General features: G+C 42.8%; 1 protein-coding gene across 3 annotated transcripts; it reads left to right on the top strand.

The window, feature by feature from the left end:
• The first annotated feature begins 201 nt into the window (after positions 1 to 201).
• On the top strand, positions 202 to 27,876 carry LOC111258896 (lethal(2) giant larvae protein). 3 transcript variants are annotated; one of them, XM_022830458.2, is made up of 11 exons: positions 204 to 1,465; positions 15,429 to 15,585; positions 16,354 to 16,534; positions 16,781 to 17,016; positions 17,274 to 19,496; positions 19,763 to 19,930; positions 20,428 to 20,592; positions 20,949 to 21,110; positions 22,053 to 22,241; positions 23,473 to 23,541; positions 23,956 to 27,876. In XM_022830458.2, exons 2-11 carry the CDS (start codon positions 15,505 to 15,507, stop codon positions 24,064 to 24,066), a joined length of 3,585 nt encoding a protein of 1,194 aa, XP_022686193.1. In that variant the 5' UTR covers positions 204 to 1,465; positions 15,429 to 15,504; the 3' UTR covers positions 24,067 to 27,876. The 3 variants fall into 3 exon arrangements, with proteins under 3 accessions (XP_022686194.1, XP_022686193.1, XP_086823763.1); XM_086967637.1 differs by lacking the exon at positions 204 to 1,465 and adding an exon at positions 14,645 to 15,144; XM_022830459.2 differs by lacking the exon at positions 22,053 to 22,241 and having other exon boundaries at positions 202 to 1,465.

The following is a 27,876-nucleotide window of genomic DNA, read 5'->3' as shown; positions in this document are numbered from 1 at the left end:
TGACAAGCAGCAACAACAGCAAAAGTGGTGGCGATATAAAGACAAAGCCTTCCCCAGCATCGGCGACGGGTGCGACAGCAAGCGCAGTACTCAAGAAAACCAAGCGGTACAGCTAGTGAGAGAGGAGGAAAAACTTTTTGTTAACAACAGCAGCAGCGGCGGCGGCGGCGGCGCCAGTCACAGGGGCAGCGCTGCCAACCGGCATTGTCACCAAGACAAAACAGCAGAGACGACCGCGAGCTGCGCCGGCCGAAAAACCAGCGGACAAAGCAAAACGAGCTGCACAGCAATAGGAAAATTGGCCGGCACGCATTGACCACAGCATCAGCACACACAAACCAATCAGACAGCCGAAGCAGCACCGTATCACTTGTTGCTGCTTGTTGTCGTCGTCACGATCGGTGCCACTGCTGTGGCCGCTTCGTCCTACGCCACTGTCGCCCTCTCGCCAGGTAAAATTCTTTGGGGAGGTGCTTAAAGCCGCTCCAACCATTATTTCAGTTCCAACATTGCCACTGTGACTACAACAACAACGACAACGACAATTGATTCGTGTAGTAGGGAGTGCTACAACCGTTTGTGCCTATGTTGCTGTCGTTGTTGTTACAACACCACTGGGCGATGCTGCTACATCTGCCCAACAATAAAGCACAGCATCGTTTCGAGAGACCGGCCCAAGCCAGAGTGTAGACTCCAAAAGTCCTAGCGAAATTTTTCGCCTCCTCTACTGGAATACGGTGTCTCCAAGTTGGAATTGTGTTTGTTTTGAGTTGATGCAAAGGAAGAATAATTAAGCTTCGCTTAGGTTGGGCTGCCGCCTGCCGCTGTCCGTCGATCAGACCACAGCTCTGGCACTGAATCTAATTCTAACTTGCGTCTCTCACTCTGGCGCTGCCCCGCTCTTCCTCGTTCAGGTCAAAAATAAGCAGTTGATAATAACACCGTTTGTATTGTGTAACCATCCATAAGCCGCTGTGTGAGACCTGCCTTATCACTGATGTTACAACTGTGAATACATATACACAAGGAGAAGCTAGAGAAAACGCGATCAGCAGTGTTGTTAGTGTTCTGGGATTCCAATTTGATACAGCTATTAGCCCGCTCTGCCGTACACCGTTCAGTCGACAGATCCTTTCTTTGACGGTCGTCATTTAGTGGAGTTCGAGGCTAAGGCGGCGCATATATTCACAGCTAACTTACGATCCTGAAAACTTTCGGAATTCACCTAGAAACAAGCGGCAAGCGTAATTCTGCGAAAGTGATTTGTGGCGGCCTGGCCGTATGACAGCCTAACAAATATCGACACTTGAGGACCTGCAGTCGTAGCCAACCGAGTGCAGTAAAACAACAGAAAGAGAAGAACGACACACGGAAATCTCGCCAGCAGTCGTGCGTCAGCTAACGGACTTAGCAAGCAACCGTGATCGACAAGGTCCGCCTAGAGGGCTTCGCGGAACCCATCTGGGTACGTTCTAAATACGTCCACAACAGACTCAAGATCTTATTTCATGCGAGGCTAGGCTAGCTAGATGTAGTTCGAAAGCAGTAACATATTTCCTACCTGTATTTGCTTACAATATAGAAACGGAGTACGGCTTGAACGTGAGTGTGTTCAATACGACAAGTACCTAGCTGTGCATATATGCACATACTGTATCACAAAGTTCATTTGTCAGGTTCTGCATTTTATCCTACCATCACTCGTAAGTTTTTTGATCGATTGATTTGTTGTCTGACGAGTGAATGATATTTGTGGCGGATACGTCTTTCCCTTTTACTTTTCATTTATATTGTCAATTTTTCATTCACACATTACTAGTGGTACTGCGGCTCTGGCTGGTAGCAAGCGGAGCGTTCCATTCCATTTTCGTGTAGTTCGAGTCGGTGCGTGCGTTTGTCTGTTATTGGCCGGCCTGATAATTCTCCGAGTTGCCAATAAGTCTAGTGTTGTTAATCTAACAGAGCACCTCTTTTTCACGGAGCGTTTAGCGTTTCGCGAGTGTACAGCCGCCGGCTAGTATCTACAAAGTGTTTATGCTATCAAAACCAACATAGTAAATAAATAATTATACAAAAAATAAGACCGTAAAAAAGCTCGTACATCGGATAAATGCGGCAATGGTTTCCCTTTTGCATGCGCGACATTCGAAACGGCCAGCTTCTTCGTTGAAATGGACAAATCGAAAACGATAGTCCAACTTCGCCATGTAGGGAAACTGAAAGCAGCTATAGTTTTACGTCATTAGTAGCATAGAACGAAAGTTATTTGGAGCTATAGTAGGTTCCGCGTTATCGCATCTCTGCTGCTGTGACTATTAATTATGAGTAGTGGCTTTTGTCGTCATCATCGTGAGTAATGACGCGGCCACCTTTCGCTTGTGGCTGGTCCTGCGCTGAGTCCTATTCTTGCCGTTTGTTTAGATACAGTCGAGCAGCGGAAGCTAGCGCGCTCTTTTGACGGGCCATCCTGATAATGTGACAGTTCCACATTTTAGCTTCGCACGGATACACACGTGTCCATACATACACAGATATACATGCAACGTCCAACGTCATTGTCGTCGATTTTGCCGGGGCACCGAGCAGCGGCCTGTGATTTGTTCCTAGCGAGTGCGACGGACGGCCGCTTCAAACTACAGCGCAGTGATTTACTATTTGAAATTTAATGCAAGTCGTATTCCAGTTCGTTCCTGGAAATTTACAGCTCAATTTACACTTGACTGTAACAGAAGAAGCGTGAAAAAAGTGGGCAGTCTGGAAGCTTTTCTTCATTCAATAGCAGAAGTAGGATTACTGGTACATTTTTCAATGTACGTTTATGCTTTCCTTAATATACTAGCCGTTCTATTAATGCGGATTCTTGGCGGCTGGTGAACGCTCTCAAATAGAGCAATAATTACATTGAGAAAGCCGCGACTACAAAACCGCTCTAGTCGCACGTCTATTACAAGCACAACAGAATTCATGATTAAAATTCACCCTTCTTTATTGATCGCCATTGCAAAACATGCGTTTTTTCTCTCTAACCTGCATAGTTATTATTGTTTCTATGTTCAATCTTAATATCTCGAAGATGTTACCTGTTTTTCCCTCTTTTCACCCCATAGAGCCAAATCACCATTCACCATATCGGTCGCTAGTTGTATTGCTTGTACTTAAAAGTTTCAATATATACCGCCATTCTTATAGCTGCCACCAGCAGTGCCACGCCAATGATAGCACCAGCTCTACGGAAAAGAAGACCTTGATTAGTACCACCAGCAGAACAACGCTGCGTCGCCCAACAAAAATGGGGTAGACAGCAGTGATAGCGTCCATCATCGCTTGGTTAACCAGTAGACAAACCAGCACAAGTAGCTGCAGCGTATCTGTCTGTAGAAGCTAGAGCCGCGAGATACGAAATGGACGGTGGCCACTGTCTGACGGACTGTGCGCTTTTTTTTTTTAACAGAGGAGTCGAGACGCGCTGTTTCTGTTGCTGGTGCCGTCGAAATAATGACATAGCATCAGTAGCGTGTAGTTGTGTTGACGCCTTTTATGGGTCACCATCGGCTGCAGCAGCAATAGTTCGCGCCCATCGGCCCGTGCCTGCCGAATCTATGTTGAAACTATTCATCCGTGGTAACAGTGGGTGTGACACAATTTGGTTTGGGTATGCGTCGTAGACCAATTCAGCCTCTGTGATCTCCTTCTGCTGTGGCAGCGGCCGACGATGGGTAGTTCGTGGGTATATCTGTGCGTTTGACGTTGATCTCTTCATCCGCTAGGTCTGGCGACCGATTAAAGGACCAACGTTTCCACCCTACGTCCGCACTAAAACGAGCATATTTTATTCCTGCTTTTGATTCTTCCGTATCCCTACTGGCTCTGTTAAGGGTAGCAGTGCGGAAGAACATACGTACGTACGTACGTATAGCTAATTGCGTGTCACTTTGCCGTTGTTATTATCGTCGTCGTCGTCGTCGTCGTCGTGGCCGTCTGATATGTCATTTCTGCCTAATACTGCTATCCCTACAATCAATCGCCAGTGATCTGCTGTCGTCAATACAAATAGCTGTTGTTCTCCGCAGATTAAAGCATAGAAGGACAACATTATTTTCTAATTATCTTAATACGATATCTTTCTCGCTAATGTCGCTTCTGTCCTTTTCCAGCTATACGAGCGCATTATTTATTAACCATTGGATCAGTTTCCAGTCAACCCCGTCCACGTAAGGCAACGTAAGGAACAAAAAGAAATGTGGCCATATTGGACCATATTGTAGTTAGTTTACAAAAACCACGTCGTTGAAAATGGCCATCACCTCGAGGTCGGGAGATGTAGTAATGCCAATGTCAAAAGATATATATATATTGATAGACAGACAAACAACCAGGCGACCCTCGCGAATTGTTCGTTGAGCTACTACCTCACATATAGCTATTATCATTGCGGTTGTTGTATTAGCGTGAGTACCGCCGTCTGTATAGCCAGCACGGCAGCTGCAAAGGTCGAGACGGCTGCTGTAGCTAGGCAGCGGGTTGAAATATAGAAACGAGGCCTTTTAATCCAAAATGACCCCGCTCGTCCTCTTTGCTTCTGGTTGGCAGGCCGCCGTGTGATTAACAGCTAAACAGTGATCAGTTTTTATCGCGTGTCTATCGGTGTTAGTTGGTAGTAAAAGCGATTCACAGCAATGGGAGTAAAGTTGGACGCCATCGCCACGTGAAGGGATGCATATACAACCTGGCCAGGGACGAGCCATGTCCAACCATGCGCTTGTATACTTTTATTGTCTTCGAAGGTGCATTTCGAAGGATTATTTGTAATAGCGTTAATATGATGTGCTTGTACGCCACATTTGCCGACACATCGGATAGTCTTGGTTCGAAACAGGACGGAGATAGATTTCGCTTCGTGCTGCCGGCTGAAGTGATTTTTAACGTTAGCTTTGGATGTAAAACTGAAAAACATTTATTTTAGGCGTAGCCACTAGGTACCAGGGTCGTTTAAGCAGCTAACGTTACTCATCACGCCGAGTAGAAACGGAAGCAACGAGACAAGAGCGTGATGGTTTGTTTCGCTGACGAAATGGAAATTACACACAAATATATGGCTCGTCTACTGGGTGCGGGAATCATGCTTTCGATTCGTTTGTCACGTTTATGACTCAGTAATAATTAAGTGAAGTTACTTTCCACATAGAGCAATAATGATAGTCATTAGCTTTACGTAGGAACTATTGAATGGGTTAATATAATTAATCATTTAACTATAAAACAAATTTTAATCGAGCCAAACGTTTCGAAGACCAGATTCATGCTCAAAATAGACACACCCTTAATGGTAAATAACATCATCAATACTGAAGATTTACTAATCTAAAGCAATGACCAACACGTATGCCTATTTCATCCAGAAAAAAACCTTATTATCGAGCGAATAAATATTTAACTTTCGGTAAGAGCCACACCTCGTTAGCGCCTTTAATCAAAAAAGAAAAATATTAAATAGGTTGGTCTGCTCTTTCTTGCGCCTGTTTTCGCTGCTGATATTACATGCTGGATATTGTTACAGCCGTGAATACAGTGGTCAACGGGCAATCGGTGTATACATGAAGTCACGATGAAAGGAACGTCTGCTGGCACGACCAGACGCCGTGGAAGGGGCGAAACGTTTTACCAGCAGCATCGGTGACGTTAATTCTGACGACAGCAGCATATTGTCGTTCGTGGTCGGCTACTTCCTTTCATTCTACCAAAGTCTATTACGAGTTCTTGCTCTTTTGCTTGATCACTCATAAAGACTCACGCTAGTCTTTTATATATTCATGTATATGTAAATGGATCACCCTTGGACTTTAGGTTGGCGCCTTCCAACCAATAGGCATGGTCGACATTGTGGTCGGCGACAGTTTTGGTCTGTTACTAATAACGCTGAGGCTGTCAAGACGAGGAGACCATGTATTTTGCAGCGAATGCTGTACAACTAGGCAAATTCTACCTGCACGATAGGATACCACTTTGGCTAAACCAGGCAGTGGCTAGTCAATAGGTGAGAAAAGCTGATAGAATTTGATTTGGATTCTTTAACGTTACCCGTTTTTGGCTGTCACGAAGTGACGAACATTTTCTACCTCTGTGACGATTCATCTAAAAGAAAACGTGGCTAGAAATATTGATTTGTATCAATGGCTAACGTCAGCTTTTGCACTTGTTGCGACGTGAGAATTCAGAGGAAAATCGTTTGGCTCGACGTTTCTTAGTGCAGATTTGTTAGGTAGTTTGCGATAGTAGATGATGCTTCCTTTGCATGTCATAGTTCGAAGTTGAGGTCGTTTCCGAAGCTTTTCGGACAGTAAAATGTACTGAGCAATATGAGGATTTTCCCAAAACAGTTCCACATAGTCAACAGTCGCTTCTTGTTGGCTATGGAGGCACAAAGAGCACTTTGGTACTTAGGGATAGTCGCGTACTTGGGTGCTACTGTAAACCACCGGTAGAATGGCTCCGGGTGCTCTAAAAAAAATCCGGAAATAGATTCCCGGTGTTCTCTAAGGAAAGATGAACCGAATTTCGCTATCTCCTCCTCAAGGTGGTTGTGTTTTCTTGTAGGTCGCACCTATGACCTTACTGTTCCGCCTGACGACAAGCACTTCTAGCACAGGCGCGACTACTGCTTATTACAATAGATGGGCGTTATACGCCTAACGACTAGAAGTCATCGAGCCAGCAAGTACTTCTTTCTTTTCTGGTCGATATCATTTCTATACGATTCGGTTGAATTTCCTTTTTTCTTTTTTATTCCTTCTAGGCGTCGAATTGTGAGTGACTCAGCCAATTGACGGCCAATGTTCGCTTAGACAGGTAACTTCATGACGGAACTATCGTTATATCATCGTTCTAATCTCGACTTCCTGTGCCGTCTCATTTTTCAACGAATCGCTTGTTTGCCCGACTGCAGGGTCATCCAGAATCTGCCTCCCCTTCTCCATAAATTACACCGACGACATGATGATGCAGTGAATTGTCGATCGATGATGTGCTTAGGATAAAAGCTGGCCGGACGACAGACTACTGCTCTTAACATCATTCACTCTTTCTCTGTCTACAATCAGCAATGCGCACACGCACACGCACACGCACACGGACGTAGCTGGAGGGGAATATTTGCCGGCTTCTATCCGCGACTGTGACGAAAGAACCGGCAGCGGTAACGTCGATAGCTGGAAAGCAGAAACAACGCGCCGAACACTCTCACAGGGGTAAAGGGCGGGGGATGTCGGGGTTGGGGATGAGCTTCTATCGTATATTCGTCTTTAGGTATTCACAACGGCGGCCGCGGCTTTAGTCTTAGCGTCAATGCTGTGTAGTGGTCCAGCAGTTATGAAACGGCTAGGATCCTGTGACCTATTTTCTCATTAGACGTGATTTGCGGTGCGGTATCGTGTCTGCGTATATAAATAGCAGGACCGGCTGATGTGATTGTCGGACTTGCCGATAAGCGGGCAATCGATTGTCGATCTACGTCAATGATCCTGCGACATGGTGGCGCAAGGAGTCGGCTTATGTTTTCCTTGTTGCGTTCTCCTTGTGTTAATTTGCAACAACTTCCTCCGACTAGGTTTCGTTCGAGCCACTTATTAAAATTCATTGTTGTCGTCGTCCCCTCTTGTGACAATTGCACGGGACGCGACGATGGCGGTTGCGTCTCCAGAAACTTTCAGGCATGGACAACGACGATGCTTACGACGGCCAGAACAATGAAAGATGACAATAACTACTAAACAGCATCGACAGTGTGTTAAATAAACGTATAAAGTACCCCATTTCCTAGAGGAATACTACCTGACTTACGCAAGAACCGATCAAATGGTTATGTGTGTTGGGGTTGGTGAAAGGACAAACATTTGAGCGAATAATCACTTAACTGACTGACCATGAGATCCTTGTCAGAATATTGTATTGTATAAAGATTCAAATAACTATAGTTTGTGCTTGCTTGCGAGGTAGATTTCTAGCCTTGCAAGAACTACTCTGAGTGTGCCTAGGCTAGTACTTAGAAATTAGAAATAGTAGTGAATAAAGTTGAAATTCAACTTTATTCACTTACTATAAGTAGGCAGTAAGGTGGGTGACAGATTTTTAACGATATAACAACAGTAACTTTGCAGTGCGGATAACTGTACATTTGTAACAGCATGCTCTCCTTAGAACTCTACTGCAGTCTGGGTTATACGTCCCCTTTGATTGTAAAGGTCAATTTTTAATCTGATAGATTCATCATCCTTCTATCATTGAGTATCTAACCGCATATCAAATTGTGTTTGGAACTTGGCAAGGGCTACCAACGGATAATGGCATATGCGTAGTTATGCTTCCCTGCTGCTATCGCAAAAACCGGCATCCTGCATTAAATTAATTCATTATACCATATATATGCAGAATAAGAAGTGATGTCACAACTGAGTGTTCTATGCGGGGCCCGTCTGGCTCCGTATGGATGTCGGCGCGCGTACATGGCATGCCGCGTATTAGACGCGTCATAATACACTTCTTAGTCTGTCAGCGATGCCTCCTCTCCTTCGAACTAGGCCATTGCTGCTTCTAGATATGAAATATGCCTAATCTATTCTCATTCATCCATCTGATCAAGGTGCGCTTGTCCTTAGCACAGGCCAGCAATCGTGCCGCTTATAATATTGTGTACCTACCGGCTACACATTGCTACGTTCGTCAGTGTTTTTCCGTCCGAGTCGCTGTTGTCTTTGCCGGGAGCAGTGCAATGTAACCCCCCACTCTCCATACTCACACATTGGGCGAAGATATATATAGAAATGTTGTATGACGATGGCGTCGGTGGTAGTTGGTTTCCTGTGACGACTCTGTTTTGTCTGTTTGCTGCCTCGAGTACTGTCGTAATGCAAGAGGCAGATGGCAGACAAACGCGGAACACTTTCCGTATAAGAGCACGTAAATGTCGTGTGTGCCTACTATACGTCCACAGTGGGACCTGGACGATTATGAGCCGATGGAATAAATTGCTTTCTGTCCGGAAAAATGCATTGGATCAGGTTCCTGATTCCCGACTCATCTTGCCTAAATGCAGCAGCTCACGCGGGAAATGATACGTGAGTCGTTGATGGTGACAGCGACGACAGAAAGGCAAAATGGGTTCAACCCAAAGACAATTGGCTTTCGGTGAAAAGGTACTCACTATCTATAAATGTTCCTGCAGACAGAAAAGCAACCTTCCGATGAATGTGTTTTGCGACGTCAACATTCCCGCCCCTCACCATCGCCTTCATGCCATATCTGTACGAAGCAAATTCGATATATAAATACAATATTTTATAATATGGGCAGACGTACTATTGCTAATGGTTCGCGTACCTTAATTCGATCAGTTACTCGATGGAAAAATTCTACAGACCGCGTTTACATGGAGACAGCGTCGGTGCAGAGTGCTCAAAATAAGGATAGCTAGAAATAAAACGATAGGCAGATGCAGACAAGGACGAACTGGCAGGTGGATATAGACTTGCTGAAATCCTGCATCTCCTGGCTCAACTTTAGCGATAGTGTTTAACGAAGTAACAACATTGGTAGTTGTAGCTGCAACTGCAGTAACGACAGTGACGTTAGACCCGAATGGCATCAGCTGAACAGAAGTGACAGTAGCTGCTATTCAGTAGCAAAAAACAGAAAGGAGTGTGTTACTGCTCTTCTATTGTGCCTGAGCTTTTCTGTTGGTGGCCAACGTCCGCTTTATTTCGTGCTTCGTTGAGTAGCACTAGTCTTTGTCGTTGTTCTTTGCCTTTTTTCTTTGCCTCTCTGCATAGTCGTCGCAGCTTTGCTATCTTCTGGCTCCGAGCGGGTTTAACTGCGGCCGTCTGAGACATCAGAAGCAGATGTAGTTACGATGCACAGAACGACACCAACTCGGCTACGAGCATCGTGCATTGAAGCGAATGCTGCTGCAGGTCGTTCTCTTGTTCGGCTTGCCCCTTTCATGGGCCGATCTGCCGATCTCCAGTTTCTGTCAGCGTCGTTCGCGCTACTGATCCGCGTGGGTCGCTTGGTCCGTTGCCCACTAGCGCTAGTTTTCGGCGACGGCTATTGCAGCTCCTGCAGCAGCAGCAGCAGGAGCAGCAGCAGCGACGGCGCTTCCTTGCTTGCCCATGGTGATGACGTTGTTCCATGTTGCACGATTGTTGTTGACTGCGATGTTATCTCTTCTTTCGTTGTCTAGGAGACGCTAGCTGCTACTCGACAGCCAGAATCGCCTCGGTTTCTCTGAAGCTGGTGTTATTGCTTGGGGTCTACTCGTAGCTGTACTGCTGCCGCTGCTTCCGCAGGTTCAAAGCGTCCGCTATCATCTATAGTTGTGAATCAGCTCAGGTTGACGTTGCCGGTGCACGTACGTGCGTGACTCCCTAGTGGCGTCGTCCCGGTTATTGCTTAAGCTGGACTATGCGCACAAATAGCTCACTCCTGCATTGTGGCCGCAGTGCCGCCGGTAGCACAAAACCTGACCCATTCGTTTCTCCGTCTGTTCTATAGTACACATGGGATCTTCATCGATCGACGCAGTTCGTGGCATTATCGACTGAGCGTATGATAACATCGTGCACTTCGTTTGGGAACCGCGGTTCCTTCAACTAATCTGGCTTTAGTTGTCTACAACCATTGATGTTGCTCTTGCATATATAATTAGATAGACCAGATAAATTCTAGGTTCTTGTTGAAATCAAATGTAAAATTCATTAGAGGCATTTGTGAGAGAGTCGTCTCGATATTTTTCTCGACAATAAACCTAATTCATTTTGGTCGTTCATTGCAATAAAATAGAAATCGAAAGGAAATCGTCATGTAGTTAGTTCACCTACCGATTCTGATGAATGTCGTCGCCGCTCGAAGAAGCATTAGTTATTGGTAAAATGACCCACTAAAATGCTGGGTGATGACCTCAGATGATGAACCCAGAAGTGGGCCGCTTGTCGATCGGCGCAATGTTTTATTGTTCTGTGACGACTTCGAAGAACTCCATTTGTAACCCAAGTAGAGTTCCGTAGATCAATAACGGATGAAATGCCGCAAGTGCGTGTTAGACTTCCATAGCAACATAATCCTCGAGCGTTGATCATACATGTCGAGTTTCCTTTGCTTGTTCCACATCGAGACTCGAAAAAAAAACTTAGGGGCTTGTAATGCAAACGAGATGATTGTCGATTGATCTGTATCCGTCCATCGCATACTGGAACGTGATCGAAATCTTAGCCTTATCGTGATGCATACACGTAAAAAAAGTCAAAAAGCACCCATGTTACGAAGAGCCATCATTTATTTAAACATATGCTATAACGGGTGTCGATGGTTAGTTGAGCTGACGTTTAAAATACTCTAGCAATATTCCGGGTGGCCCAGCTAATTTTTATTATTCTTTTTGTAAATCTTCAGGTTTCCTCCGCTCGTTTTTGAAGAAATTTCAATGTTTCGCACTGGTTTTGTCGATTTCAAAATATGTCGCTGTAATATATTGATTTTTCAAGCCACCGCTAACGACCAGTATCACAAATTGACAGCAATCGTTGACGCTATTAGATTCATTGGTATTCGATAACACGGAACATACTCAACAATTTAGAAATCGTTAACGATGGCGTTGGTTTGAGTTTACGTACGACCTGGACTACCAGACCTTAAGATCTGCTTTGTGGGCCGACACTCAGCTTTGGCCGTCGGACTTATTCTTATTGAAACCACTAATTCTGGATCGCTGTTTCAAGGTTCACTTTCAACCAGCCCAGATCCTCATTGAACAATAGTGCAGCAGCAACGGATCATCAGGTCACGTTGCTCAACTCTCCATCCGAGCGACTCTTGTACACGGAGTTTGACTATCCTCCGTGCGTTCTCTGGAGCTGATTGTAAGGGCATCGTCTGTCATACGACTCTGTAAACGCATTCCGCTCCTGTCTTTTGTACATTCTACTCCATCAAAACACCACAGTTCTTCGACTACTATGTAAGTCAGCGTTAGATTCACTAATCATTAGGAAGTCCGTTTTTCTTTTTCGGGCCCAACTCGTCGAGCAGATCGTGAGATGATTTGCCCCAATAGTAATCTAACTGGCGAACCGCACGGGCTTCGCACCCTTGCTTGCCTGATGCCCCTTCTGTGGGAGAAGGGTTTTGTCTTATTCTTTGTTTATGGCCATTTCGAAGTCATTGATGATTACATCAGTCATCTCCACAGTTGTTTCGGGCTAGGCCCGTATCGCAGAGGTGAGTGCCGTAAGCATCATTTGTGCAAAAAAGTTCAGGATCACAGCACCGTTGCCGGATTTGCGCTAACGCTTCCTTTTTTTAAGATTTCCTCTTAAGAGATCTCTAAATTTCAAAAGCCTTATGTCTGACGTTTTGGCGGTTCAAGCAGTACGAAACAAAGACATTGTCAGTGACCTGGTAGACTATCTATTCACATAGTTCATTTCGCATAAAGGTACTGTTGGCGTTTGTAAACCAAATTATGACAGATATCGCTGTCAACTATAGTTAAACTAGTAACGACGAATGAGTGAGCCTTAATAGGGCCACGTTTAGAGGTCGTGTATAGCTGAGTTTTTCAAAATGGATACAAGACAGCTACTAAAGCAATGAGCCTCCACAAATGATTTTGATGAGACTTTGTGCATCTTATTGCTTTGTACAGTTTAAAGTTAGGAAGGTGGCCGGAAGAAGTGTAGTATGTTAATGTGTGTTCTGTTATTCTGACATCGTTATCACCATCGTCAGCAACAGCAGTCCTGCACGATCGATCCGGCAGGGATCATTCGTATCGGGTTTTACAGAAGCGATGTGATGTGATGTGATGGGAAAGGCTGAGATGATTTATTTATAAATGTACAGAGTGAGTAACTTAAATGGGGGAACGAAATTGAAAAAAATCAGGCCGTAAGTGGTTTGGCGAACAAAGATGGCGTACCTATCGTCAAGTGTGACAAGTTAGCGGTTGAAGTGATTAAAACGGCTGTAAAATGTACTTACCTCCACCCTGCAAAGTCAAACTTCTCCGAGGGTCCATTATTAAGGCCGATGGAGAAGCAAGATCGAATACAGAAAGTACTAATTCTTCATATGTTAAGAGTGAACATCCCAAGCGTGGTTGTTTGATGTTCAAGCTGATCATAATGAGGCTGTACTTATATTGGGTTGTCGAGAAAATATTGACCATTTTCTCGCCAGATGGCTTCGAAGTTACAGGTCTAAGTCCTGCAGATGGATGATTTCTGCAAAAATTAGTTGTACTTTATAATTTCCTTATGATAAAAGCATAGCTGTTCTCTAGACGCATAAAAAAATGCTATGGGCCACTATTAAAAGAAATGGGACTAAGTGGTTCCGTCGCTTCCGTTCTAAAAGTGCGACATGAAACCAATTACGAGAATTTATTGTGGAAGGTGAGAACTAAGCGTCCATCGCCAAATACTTTCAACTTACTTGAAACAAGTTTGCTAACAAAAAGTAAGTTCAATGTTTCGTTGCCGCACGGCGTTGACGCGAATGAGTTTAATGGATCGCGTTTCCATCAGTGATACTATTAATAGCATCACAACAAAATCAAATCAGCTATAGAGCGATTCGTTACGGGTGATGAAAAATGGGTCATAATAGAATGCTACCTAACGTGCCCAGAATATGCATCGTAAATAGCTGCTATCTGGAGAAATGATTTACTCGAACCTTTGCTGTTAACGACTAATAAGATTATAACGACCCCCTGAAAAAAATCTGCCGGAACTACCGAGCACTGTTACAATGTCAGAGCTACCCAGAAGAGTTGAAATAACTTAAACAGAAAATTTTAACACATAGCTGGATCCTGCACCATCAAACTGGCATTGTTTCCGCTGCTGCACAATTTCGTTAATGATGTTAATTTTGTTTCTATAAAGGTATCAAAAAATCACAATTTTCACTCGTGAGCTACAAATTTACAGTGATGCAACTTTCGTGAAATATGGTAGGAATTGATTAAGATGATGCATTGTTTAGCTTAACAATATCATTTTCAAAGTAAAAAATATTTTCCTTAATTTTTCTTCAAAAACGGTCGGCATTTCCCATGGAGCTTTACATATACTCGAGTAACTGCAGACTACTAAATCAATGATTCTCAAAAGATGAAGGTCCGTCAGCTTAAGTATTTCAAAAAGTATCAGATGTTTGAGAGCTATAGATTTACTAGTGTAGCAAAAATGCTAAGCAGTGATCATTTTCTTCAATTTGAACAGAGCACTTAATAGATTATCTATTATACGAATAGATCCCATAGATAACGAGATGGCAAAGCGGTCAAGAATCAACGAAAGTCTTTAAAGAACGGTCAACTGACGTATCTCTTTAATCCGTCTGTATCATGCGTGTAAGCCATTATAGTTATGCTTCTGTTTACCCCTCTAAATGCTTGATAAATCAGAGTAAACCATGCCTCCAGTATACGTGGCGCAAGTATTAAACGGAGGCATGTTGATTCAGAAGTCCGACGTAAGGTTCACATGCGGGCGCACAAACGTACCTCGCGACGAAAACCGTCTTTGCTGATAATTGGCAATCTATTCCATTCTGCGAAGCGGCGCGACGGATGATAACGCTCCGATTATGGATTCATCATGTCGTATATATTCCAACTCATGATGACCTCGGAGAGCCCCGTTTCCCAGCTGCTGAAATCAAAAGCTCGCGTCCTCACCTGACATGTGCATCTTATTTTCCCCTATATTATCTCGATGCTGTCAGGGGCAATGCGTAGGGCAGCAATAAGTCGATCACGAACTGTCGAATTTGTGGGGAAGGGGTGTGCGGCAAGGGAAGCCAGCTATTTGACGTAATTCGGTATCTGCCTTTGCGCTCACTTAGCTCGACAGTTTCGCGGGCGCTGGCGCCCGTGTCCCCGCCGTCGCGTCGGCAGTTGCTCTATTATATTTTTTGGCTTCTGTAAGGATGAGGATGTTTCCTAGACGTAGTAGCAATGATAGCAGAAGGATATGACTGTGAATTTTGCACACATATACAGTATAAGACGTTGTCATAAGCTGCTTTGTTAGCATCGGAGAGTAGACCAAACAGATAGACCTTCAAGACTGAAGAAGTCAGTGGCGGGTTGGTAAATGAAACATTTTTTCGGTTTAGCTTACTACATGAAGACATGTGCAGTAGAATGAACTGCAAACATACCCTAGGTTTGTTGTAAGCGATAATACGAAGGAAATTAGTTAAAATTATAGCCGAAATATTACTGTTAGTAGCTTTATCGCTGATCGGATTTTCTGGATTTAATAACAATAAATAGATTTTCTACTAGCAGCGGGTAAAGCTTCGTCCATTTAAAGAATCTCACTTTAGACTAGCATAGTAGTATTTAAGTCTTTCATTTTGTCATCTAGCCTATCTGTGAGCAAAAGGCTTAGTCGCTAAAATAGCGCGGGTCTTTGGGCTCCCGCAACACAAACGGCTGTCGCCATGTTCAAGTTCATCACGGGCCGCCGAGGATATGCACTCGAACGAGCGAAAATTGTAAAGGAATTGTACGCCTTTTCGCGGGTGAGTATGAACTCGAAATCGTGAGTCGGCATAGTGCAGCGATAGTAAATGAAATAAAAAAGATAACACTTCATGATGTCTTCTACACGAGCGCACATGGAATTCGTTCGGTTGGTTGTATACCTACAATAGATACATGAAGATTCTTTTGAAGATCGTTTCCCCGAGATGAGAAATCGAACTGGCCTTTAATCAAAACGACAATTTCTTGACCTATTAACAATAAAATGTTGTTAAAATATAGCCAGTAGACCAATGAAGCGTTTATTACACACAGCGTTTACGCTGCATTGTGAAGGGCGTTGCCTGATAGCCTGCGCAGTCCTTCTGAGAACTGACATTTATTATCGAACATCAGCTGATCTATCCAGTTATTCTATTTACTAAATAATCCGTATCAACATGGAATAGCACAAGCCTTGTTTGACGAATTTTGCCCTTGCTTTCTGCGTTTGCTGATATTATTCATATTATGTAAACAAAATTTAGCACAGCTCACTGTACATGATAAATCATTTCTACTTACATGTATTCTTTTTTTTCTTTCATAAAAATGCTATATATATAGAACTTTTATAAATAAATAAAGTTGAGGTCGAAATCTGGTCAGTTTCATGGCCACTTCATTACTTCTATGCAGTTGTCTGTCGTAATATGGCAGACATAATAACTTGAAATGATAATGGCATGTATATGAAAAGGCCATGTTGTTATTTTGTCTCATAGTCTAGGCATATTACACATGCACATGCCAACAATCAATTACAGACGATGTCTCATGGCTTCCCGCACGCTCCATCCTGCTTTGCGTTAGATGAGGAACTATCTTTATTTTGTATATGCACGAAAGCTGGCACGGTCCGAGTATACGGTCGACCTGGAGTTGAATTCATCAGTTACCATCCTTCTGAAGGAAGCGTTATACAAGCCCACTTTGTACCAGGCCAGGGTAAGTGGCAATATGTGATGTCTACAAAGCTAAGCCTTTCCTGTAAATCTTACGACCAACAAAAATGGCGGTATGTCCGAAGATTCTCTATGTCTGTGATCTGATTGTGTAAGTACAAAAAAGAAGAACGACGTAATATCTCTAATTTAGAACATGTCTGAAAGGTAACTCGATCGCTAGATCTAGAACGATAGGACCTTAGCCTATTACTATTTTTGCTAACTGTCTTATCATTTCATTTGCTAGGACGGTTGGTGACCCTTGGTGATAACAATGAACTGTCGCTATGGGAAATTGTGGATACTCAGCTTGAACTTGTCGAGACCATTTCAGACTTTAAGAAACCTATCTTTAGCATTTGTGTGACTCCAAACAAGAAGCAAAGCTATATCGGTACTGAATTGGGGGACGTCCATGTGTTGGACCTTGACACGTTCAAGTTCACTGACATCGTCGTGCAAAGAGATCTCATTACAGAAAAGGTACCGCTCTATCATTCTCTCTAAACTAATACTTAAACGTATAAAAAGGTAACATACGTCAACTTCAGATGTCAACAGCGCTTCCAGCTTTTTTCCGAATGAATTGGTTGCCAGTATTCTTAACCTGAATGCTTATCGATAAACTAGAAAAACCATCTAACGAATAGCCATAAAAGGAACAACTTATTAGTTATAGTTACAATCATGTGATCGTTGGTAATTTTAATACAAATATTTTTTGTCTACTTTGTTCATAGGTGTCCGATGATTTTAAGGTTAGTCCCGGCGGTGTCGAATGTATTCGCTGCATAAATCAGGATCAATGCGTCATTGGCTACCAGCGAGGAATTCTCGTCCTTTTCGATATCTCGAAACTCTCGGTTAAGCAAACGTACATATCTCGGAAGGAGCTTTCCTCAGTTTACATTATTGATGAAAGCAAGTTCGTCTCGTGTCACAGAGATGGCGGTTTTGCGGTTTGGAGCACTATCCTTTCATCTTCTACAAAACACGTCGATCAAATCTATGGTCCCCACCCGTGCAAGCCTATAGATAAACTGTACGCATTCGACAATGAGCGAACCCTGATATTTTCAGGAGGAATGCCACGGGCCCAATACGGCGATCGATCTACGTTGTCGGTTCATCATGGTCCTATTGAGCGTAAAGTGTTCGAGTTTACGTCAAAGGTGATCGACTTTTTCGTCGTAGCCAAGAAGGTGATTGTCGTTCTGGCGGAAGAGGAAATCGTAGCGATCAGCCTAAATGATTTTAAGCAAATTCCGTTGCCATATCTGTTTCCATTGCACTGCTCAGCCATCACTAACGTGATTCATGCCCCAGGTGTTCCTCAAGAGATCGTGACGAAGCTCACTGATACCCTCAGCAACGATGACTGGTCCACTGCGCCGTGGCCGATTACCGGGGGCAAATTACCCGACAAAATAGAAAAAGATGACAAGGAAGAAAAGAAAGACAAGAGTAAGGGGGCGGAAGCGGAAAAGTGTGAACTCATTCTCACAGGTCACGAGGATGGAAGTGTACGAATCTACGATGCAACTGGAGTAGTCATGAAGTTGCTTGCCTGTATCCGCACAAACTTCGTGTTCAATGAACGCTGTCACGAGGCGTCGCGCAGTGTAGACCAAGACGAAGATGAGTTTCTACAATTCACAAAGGTTGGTTTCTTTGATCCGTATTCAGACGATCCCCGGTTTGCAGTTAAGAAGCTCGCTTTCAATTCAGAAACTGGAACACTCGTCGTAGGAGGCACTGCTGGACAAGTCCTTGTGTTAGGACTGGAAAAGAAGAATGATCCTAAGGTAGTTACTCTAAATCTTGTTGGCGATCGTGACCAATTCGTATGGAAAGGCCACGACGAATTGACCTATGATCCAGAGGGTAATCTTAAGAGTAACTACCATGTCTTTTGTTTGGTGCAAGTACTACCTCCAGCTGGCTTGACGGCACTCGCTATCACAGAAAAATGGGGTCTCGTCGCAGCTGGTACAGCTCATGGTTTCGGCTGCGTCGACCTGTTATCCGAACAGGTGGTGATGTTCAAATGCACATTGAGCGTAAGCGACTTGGGAGGCGTAGGGGCGCATTCAGGTGACATGGTGCGTCGTAAGAGCTTCAAAAAGTCACTCAGGGAAAGTTTCCGTCGCCTACGCAAAGGTCGTTCGCAACGCGGAAAAACGGCAAAAAATTTAGACGATGTCAAACCGGTTGAGAGGCAAGTAGAATCGAGAATTATGCAGGACGATGGGCTCTCGTCAATGGTTCGTTCTCTAGTATTTAGCGATGCATATATCCTCTCGCACGCAAACACATCCCGTACTTTTTGGGCATCTACAAATCAGGGATCCGTGTTTGTTTATACGCTAAAGCGCAGCGGCGATGACAACCAGGCAACAATGTCTCTGTGCAAAGAAATACATTTAAAGCACCATGCTCCTGTTCTCGGTGTATTTGTAGTTGACTCCCATGGATATTTATGCCATGAAAATCCGCCGAAGGAAAGCCCTATACCCAATTTGTGGCGGGTAGTTATTTGCTCAGAGGAACAGATCAAAGTGTTTTCGCTACCTCAACTTAAACCCTTACATAAAGTAAAGTTGACTGCTAATGAGGGGTCCCGATTGCGCAAGCTCCAAGCAGCAGAGTTCTCCAATTCTGAGCGTAATGAATTCTGTTTGGTAGCCATGACGAATCAAGGTCAAGCTATGGTGTTCTCACTGCCCGATCTGCGCCGGATAATTACGGCCGATTGTTGCCGCAAGGATGACATCAATGGAATCTCGTCAACTGTTTTTACACCATTTGGGGAAGGTTTCTATCTCAACTCAGCCTCGGAGCTCGATCGTGTCTCAGTGTCAGCTACAAAAGCGACGGCTCCTATGGGAGTATTAGTGCTGGATGAGGATGCACGGCCAAAGCGAAAGCGTTCGGTCAAAAAGAAGGACACCGTCAAGGAGAAGGTAAATATTTAGGTCAAACAATTTCCCACGTCGAGCAGATATGTACACGGTAATAGATAGTACAAGTGTTAAATATAGCGCGTCATTTAGTGTCAGGCACCTAACCGCAAATGACTGCATAATAATCAGAATCCGGCCAGTACCACGCGTGCATTTGTAGTCGACAATACATGCTGCTCAACAGCATACAGCATTCACAGTAATCGAAGTACATTGCACTTATGTTGCGATATATACTGTATTCGTCGTGTTATATACGTACATAGGAGGTGGCCAAGGAAATAATCAAGGAACGTCGAAGCTCCACACCGGAAAAACGTCGAAGCTCTACACCGGAACGCAAAGACCGTAAATCCGCTACCCTAGAGAAAAAGGATAAAGAGCCTACAGCTGAAAAGAAGGACAATAAAGTCACGACTGAAAATGATCGCAAGGTTAGTCATAGTTAACACCTAGGTAATAAATACACACTAATGCTATGTGTGCGTGGAAAAGTTTGAGCTTTTTGCTTTGTAATAGTAGAAGTTCCTTTCTGTGAGCCGTGTGCACAAGCACAATGACGCTACCATATAATTACAAAATGATAGAACAACAATATCTAGATGTTACAGGTGAAATAAAAGACCTTTTAAACTACATAACCTACTGAGAATTAGTCGCGTTTATCCGATCCCAAACTACAATTAATAACTCGTCTCATGTATAATATGTATTCAGCATTACCTGTTCCTAGTACCTTTATGAACGCATATTATACAATTATATGGATCAACAAATCAATAAACGCAGATGCTAGCTAGTGTTACTTTCCGCTTTCGCTTCAGACCTAATCTATTAAATATTCTAATCTAACGCGACCAATCGACCCGATGCTTTGCGCATTCTCTTCTGTCTGCTTCGTCCTATCTGGGTCTGTTGTTGACGCGGATAGGTCGACACGAAAGAATCACATGACAAACGGAAACAGCAAACGATCGCTATTGAAAAGATTGAAGATGGCACCGGTGAACGGAGGGTCGAAAGTGAACACGTGGATGAACGGAAAGTCAAGGAACAGGTCGAGGAGGGCGAAGGATACAAGGTTGAAACAGTTGAAGTGAGTAGGCCTTGTTCTTGTTTGAAAGATTGGGGGAGTGCCAAGTGCATCAGTTACTGTTTGTCTCAAGCAAAATCCTAACAGTAATAGCGAGCTCAACTTATCCATGTGCAAAAAAGAAAAAAAAAACACCTTTATTCAAGCGGCAGTACGTTATCAAAGTTGTTGGAAGCTATAACATTTTCGCGGAACCCTGACGTAGTAAACGGAGAATCTTCACCGCAATCTTAGCGTTTTTGTGAGTTAAAAAGATTATTGTATTAAAATCACCGAGAGGAGATTACTTAGTAGTGAATTATGACTCTGATTAAAAACGTGGCACCTTAATCTTAGGGTTTTCATGCTTCTCGAAACAGGTTGTGGTCACTAAAAAGGCAGTCGTTGTTTCGGAGGAAACCCGAGTAGTTAACGGCAGAGATCCTGATCTAATAGGGAAGATTATTGGAAATTTTACCGAAGAGGTAACAGGCGGCCTTGAAGATCTGGAGTCACCGAATACCGATTCTGGGATCAGCTCGGTACGTATTTGTCAGTCACAAACACTGTTATTCCGATTCAATAGTTCTGTTCTTTCTAACCAAAGTGTACAAATTGTATGACCTGCAATTTGAAAGCTTAGCCACCACATGCAGTCAAATACGCCTCGCCCTGTGTCTTGTGCTTTGTATGCGGTTCCGTACATGTCGTGCATTGTTAGCGTGCAGTGGTCTTCATAAAATCCTGCATGGTATCGCTTACTGTGTACTGTTGACTTACGTACAGACTTTTCAAATACCCATCGTCTGACAAGCATTTGACTGAATACGAGATTTGCATCCCTGCGAAACTCAGTAAAATTTTTAGATGCTATGAAGAGCTTCCGATGACGAGATCAAACAAAAACAAACATAGGTGTTTTTTAATTGTTGTTTTTCATAGTACATTGATATCATTGCGCAGTTTGTCACGGTTCGTTCGCCTATAATTTATAATTTTACGCCTAGATAGCTCATAGAATCCTTTAGGGAATAATTAACTTACATTAAGTAATTATAAAAAATTATATGAAAACCATTTACTAAACTATGCTCAGTAAGTATTGGGGCGTCCGTGCGCTTAATTTGTTCATTGAAACAAGGAATATTAGCGCGCTACACGTCGGTCACACCCTACCAATATATCCAAAATGAAGGTTGTATACTGCATGACACGTTTGCATTATTAAAAACCTCTTCTCGTGCTTTGGTGGCTGCTGTTGTTAATGCTTTGGGGCAGTTTAACTTACAATGAAACTTAACCTCAATTGAGAATCGAATCGTTGCTAGCTGCGTGCGTTACCTCTGAGCTTGTCCAGCAATTCAACATATCAACTATGCTATTTTTCGGTCGCGTTTCTGTCGGTTGCGGTCGGATTTCTCTTCGCACTGCTATTTGTTGCTGGGGCAATGCGGTAATGATGACGGCGCCGTCGTCGCTTGCAGGTGGTGGAGGAGATGAAGTCGCTTGAGGTGTCGCCATCAGCAACCGATGCCGAAGATTCGACCATTATTATCGAACGCAGTCAGGAACAGCAGATCGAGAGTACCACGGTCCATGAATTAACGGAGAAAATGCAACAAACCACGCAGGAAGGACAGATGGACAAAATCGCCGAAAAAAAGTTGGTTAAGGTATGAGGGGCAACGAGCTAAAAAAGGGAGAGAGAAACTTCAAACGGCGATTGAATGGGAAAGACTACGCGTTGAGAAACGTCATCCACTTATTTCACTCATCTCTTACAGTGAGGCAATTATCATCATCCATTGCTTATACCCATAATGCTTACTAGTACTTATAGCAGTATGTACCATGCTGACCCATAGCTTTTTACGCTACTATAACGATAGGTGAAGGTACAGTTCATGATGCAAACTGACTAAATGTATATTCACTAATAAAAGACTTATTTTGCACAGACGCAATATGTAAGCTAGATGTTGATCTGAAAAGCGTCGACGAAACCTACGGAGCTACTATTTCTAGTGATTCCGCATCCCCCGGTGTGGCATGCAGTCAAGGTGGAAGTATCACAGCGGGGTATGCTCATCTAACCGTAAAAACAGCCATCTAGTGGTGAAAAGCATTTCATCGAGCCTATACCCGAGGAAGACCAGTAGAAACTCTTCGTTTTTTGCACCACCGATCCGTTCACGCTGACGCAGTGGACGACTATTGCTAGTCACCCAGCTAAGACTGAAAGAATACCTCAAAAAACATAGATAAGCTCGGAAGCCGATTGGGGCTTAGGTTAATTGCTTTCTTCAAATATGACGCAATCTAATATGGGAACAAGCAGACGCGCTGAATTAATAACGAAGCTTTCGTTTTATGTCGATGCGGAATTATTTATTCCTAACTAATATTACCGGCTACTTCTACTTTCCCTTAGCCTCGTTACATTGTATACAAATTGTCTGTTATGTGCAATATCAACGGCAATCACAAATGGCACCAACGTCTCTATTAATGTCTCTAAGTACGTCAGCATAAGATCCAAGCTCGTACTTAAAATTAACTTACTATACATCGCGATAAGCAAAGCTGTTCGGAGCTATAGATATCAGTGAAGTATACTTTATCCAGAGTTTACCCTAAGTACAATGTTGTTTGTAACAGTGAATAATAGCGTCCGTGACGAAATTCTGTCTTCGCTACTGGCACTTCAAGTTTGATTCCTGAAGTGTTCATAGTTCTAGTAGACCTGCGATAAAAGGTCCAATTTTAAACACGTTTGTTTGACAAGAACCTGCAACGTAGCCGCACTTCATCTCAAATAACTTGGCAAAGTATGTCAAAACATTTTTGTGGAGGCCTTATGCATATTTTAACAATTATTATTCTAACTTCTGCTATACCTCGTAGGTGGTCGAACACATGAGCAGTTCAATGCAGGAATCTCGCAGCAGCTCACAGAACCAAACGACGAAAAAGGTATCTGCGCTATTTAAGGTCAATTCTCTACTTTTTTTAATTTCTCGTCGGATAATGTTCCATATCTATATGATAGCACCGCTATACGATCTTCGCAAGGGCTAAGACTACTCAACGGTCGATACTCCGCAATGGGCAGTAATGCCTTCGGCACGATATGCACCAATTCCGCATATATTACGAGTGCGATTATACGATCTAAATTTATTTCGAACTGTAAAGGAAATACGCTATTCATGGCCTTTTGCACTACATTTAACTATTCTGAAATGAACGAACGGCAGACACACTGTCCCAGAACCACCAGGGCCTTAGTGGTCAAGGCCTAATGGAATGGTTAGAAGTTGGCAGAGGTTTTGCCAACCATCAGCGTTTAGGCCAACGTTAAAAAATGCTTAATCTTGCTGTGTGTAGGTAATGCAGTCGTCAACGTCATCTAATTCAACCAGCAATTCAAAAAATTCTCGCAGCCGCAAGAGGAAAGGACGCAATGGAAACGGTACCTTACCAAACGGGTCCAAGTAACCTAAAAATTGAGGCAACGGACCTGATTACCACGTCGTGTGTAATCTTCAACCCTATGCAAGCGACTGCTGACAACGTTGGCATCAAAGTTTTGCATAGCCCAATATATAGGATTTGTTTGACCAGTCATCATAAAGTGCTGCATTGGTAATAAATGGTTCACGGTTGGGTCTGTGCAACGGTAAGGATTATACCCAGCATTCGATCACGGAACAGGAGAAGAGAGTGCATCTTGTTAAGATAGTCGAAACGAACGTAATCTTTACTCGGAAGGCCGGACAGCAGGAGGACATGGATCGTTCCAGCATGCTGCCTCGTCGAGTTTCAACAGGATGAGCTCGATTGGAAAACGGATCAACAGATAGGCAGATGTCATTGGCTTTGGGGGCATAGATTACGAGCAACATTTTGTTATCTTCACCGTTCACCTATATCAAGTGGAAACAGTTGAAAGTTTTTTTTTTGTGTACCGGTGAATCTGTAAGTTCATTACCTTTTGAACGGAGCACCAAAACATTACTGGCAGCTAAACAGGCAGCAAACAGATTTGTTAACGACAGATTGGGCAGCGGAGACCTTGTGTCAAACATTGTGTGTTCTTAATTTTTTCTGTGCCCTTCGATTGGTCCCACGTCAATCGCGCAATGTCTTTTCGTCGAAAGCGGGACACTGTCGTACAAACATAGGTGTTCCTAGCTATAATTTCGATGGATATTAGGTAAAAGAATAGGATATGACAAGATACTTTGCAAAAAAAAAGTGCTACTTTCTATATTTTAGTTTGGGTACAGCACAACAGATATAAAGCGCGTATATTTTATGTGCTATCGAAGCACTGAAAAACTCCAATAATGCGATTTAACTACAGCCCCATCTAGCGCAAAAACACACACACATATATATATACATCAAGATATACAATTTCATTCGTTCATTGAGACCGCTCATGCCTCTTTTGCTCGATTCTGACACAAGCGCATTGGAGAAACTATTAGACCGGCAACGATGCAGGATGCACGCTTATCTGACCACGATCATAATCGTCAGAGCAGCGTATATACCATATGCACACAGACAACACATTTCACTATTAATGAAGATATATTCCTAATATTTTTTTTATTATAATTATACACGATAGTAGAAAATGGAGCTCGTTTTTTGCATTCACGAGCGTGAACTAGACGAAGCGTCTTCTTGTATATATATATATCTCATTGGATGTAGCAGTGACGAGTGCCTTAAGTATACAATATATATACGTATATATTTCTTGTGCCTCTTTTACTATAATTAGCTGTACACGAGGTAGTTACGGATTCGGTTTCACGCATTTATTTATTTTGCAAGGGATGTGAGATTTCCGAAAAAGTGTGACGGCATAATTTATCGGTAAACACGGTTCGCCTCTACTAGTACCATTATATTTTTTTTTATTAACAATCCATAAGCCTTGCTGTTTCTACTATATTCTTCTCTTGCTTTGAAATTAGGACACTGGTCCTATTCAAATGGTCCATGTTTGGCCAACAGAGCAACGGCAAAGCATATCCTCATTAACTTTCGGAATGTCTTTTGGAAAGAAAATATTCATTTGATATTCTGTATTTCACGGAGATCATTATGGGCCTTCTATTTGGCATGCGGAAAGCAGGGTGACACAAAATTACTTACAATAACTTAAGCCGATTGAAACAGGCACCCATTTCAATATGCATCGCTTTTAATTTGGTAGAAATTAGGCTGTGAAAAGCTTTCTAAAGATATATTTTCAATTCAGCTATAGTGAACATGTTAGGAGAAGCGGTTAGTTTCATACATTGGCCAACGGTATTAAAGGAAAAAAACACTAACTTGATACAAAAAAAAAAAAAGAAGTAAAAGCTTTTCGAGCTCAAATATAAAACGAGATAGGATTCGACCTCTTTTCAAATTTTAAGTGAAAAATCCGTTGACAAGATCTCGACAACATTAGATAGGTGAAATTTATTGCCGAATTATATTCTCACAGCTTTTTTTTTGTAAACTTTATCATTCCAAGATAAATATGAAAATTCTACTGTTCAATCAGTTTGTATATGAACGCCGCCGGTAGAAGCTCACAAAAAAAAACGACCTTGTTACATTTTGTGAAAAAAGTAAATACTGCTATGAGTGAAGCGGCGGCAGCGGATAAACACCGTTTTCTGTTTATTCGACGTACGGCCTTATCGTAGTTGTATTTAAATGGCCTACGTTGGGTAACCGACTGTGGACAGAAGTACATTGGAGTCCACAGTATTTATTGTCAAATTCTAAAATCGGAAACCTATTTTGAGGCTGTTGATTTTGATAACCGACGAGCTTTGAAAACCCTCGTTGTCGGCAAAAGCTGTTGCTCACGTATATAGGAAGGGTCTCTCATGTAGCAAACAGTCACTTCATATTATTATTTTACCTATATATTAAACCCATCAGAGTTATTCAACAAGTCGTGTCAACTAAAATTTGACGATTTTGGTCGCGCTTTGGCCGACCGAAGACGACGATCTTCAGGCTGTGGACGATACGAAGTTAGTTCTTCGGAACGTATCTGCAGTGAACGTATGATGTGCTATACTCACTAATATACGCACATTAACGTCCTGACGATACACTGGTGGACAGCTGTGCTTTAATCCTGTGCGATTGTCAATGTATTTCATCTTATTTTTATACGATCGTATCCAAGACAACCCTATTCTTGACATATCCTTCAATATATTGCTCTTGACAGTACAAAACATGCAGCATGCACACGCAAAGAGACTATATTTTGATAGAACAAAATTTAGATTTGGCAATGTGCGCTGCTGTACTGATAACCGATATTTAACCGATAACCGATGATAACAGGTAACTTGGGCAGGTAACTTGAACGGTGTATAATTTTGTATATCGCCGCTGCTAGTAACACAGATAGCGGCAAAAGAAACATCGCATAGCGATGATCTTTTTTTCATTCAGTCAACTCTGTCACATTTGACCCATGTCCGTTTTAACACGTAGTGAGTGTGATTCCTGTCCTGAGTGAACCTGTGCCCTTCAGGCCGTGGACATGTGCTCGTCGAAATGTACAATTCTCGTAACGTTCTCACTCACCTTCAGCGAAAAATATTCGAAATAACGTTTCAGGTGTAGGGAATGACTATGCACAAATATAGCAAAACTAATACCTTCTATCACCATGAATGAAGAGCATTTTGATGAAACACGGTTACACATATGTATTGAACATTGCAGAATCATCACCGACACAACTGACCGTCAATGTTCCCTTATGTAATTTGCTCGAACCATTTAAAATATAGCCAGATCAATTTCGGTCAGACCAAGTACCTGTTCGCTGCACGTGTCTATATACTTTATTAATAACAAATCTATGGATCAGTTTGAAAACGAACGGTGCTACAGTGGAGGGCCCTCATCGAGGCTATGCGTGAAGGGCGATAGATGGAAGCCCGCACGAAAGTCTATATATATATATATCATCGTACGAATCGTTCGGCCAGAGAAATAATCAACATATAATTAATAATTGGTCGTGCATTTTCTATCTGCAAGATCCAGTATAGAAACAGTGTAGAATTCGGCCACCTGTATCGACAATGATTCAACAAATCGACAGTTTTCTAAGACATTCAGTAATTATGGGCGTAACTAAGCGCACGTAGTAATTTAACATACAATAACATACAATCAAGGCAACGCGGTTATTATAATAACACAGCAATGGACAAACACAAGGTGAAGGTTGATTATTTTAATAAACTTCATTCCATCAAATAAAAA

This window comes from Varroa jacobsoni, unplaced genomic scaffold (assembly GCF_002532875.2).
Source record: "Varroa jacobsoni isolate VJ856 unplaced genomic scaffold, vjacob_1.0 scaffold_275, whole genome shotgun sequence".
Classification (NCBI taxonomy): Eukaryota; Metazoa; Arthropoda; class Arachnida; order Mesostigmata; family Varroidae; genus Varroa; species Varroa jacobsoni.
The sequence above is the reverse complement of the archived record's forward strand: the minus strand, read 5'-3'. Positions and strand labels throughout refer to the sequence as shown.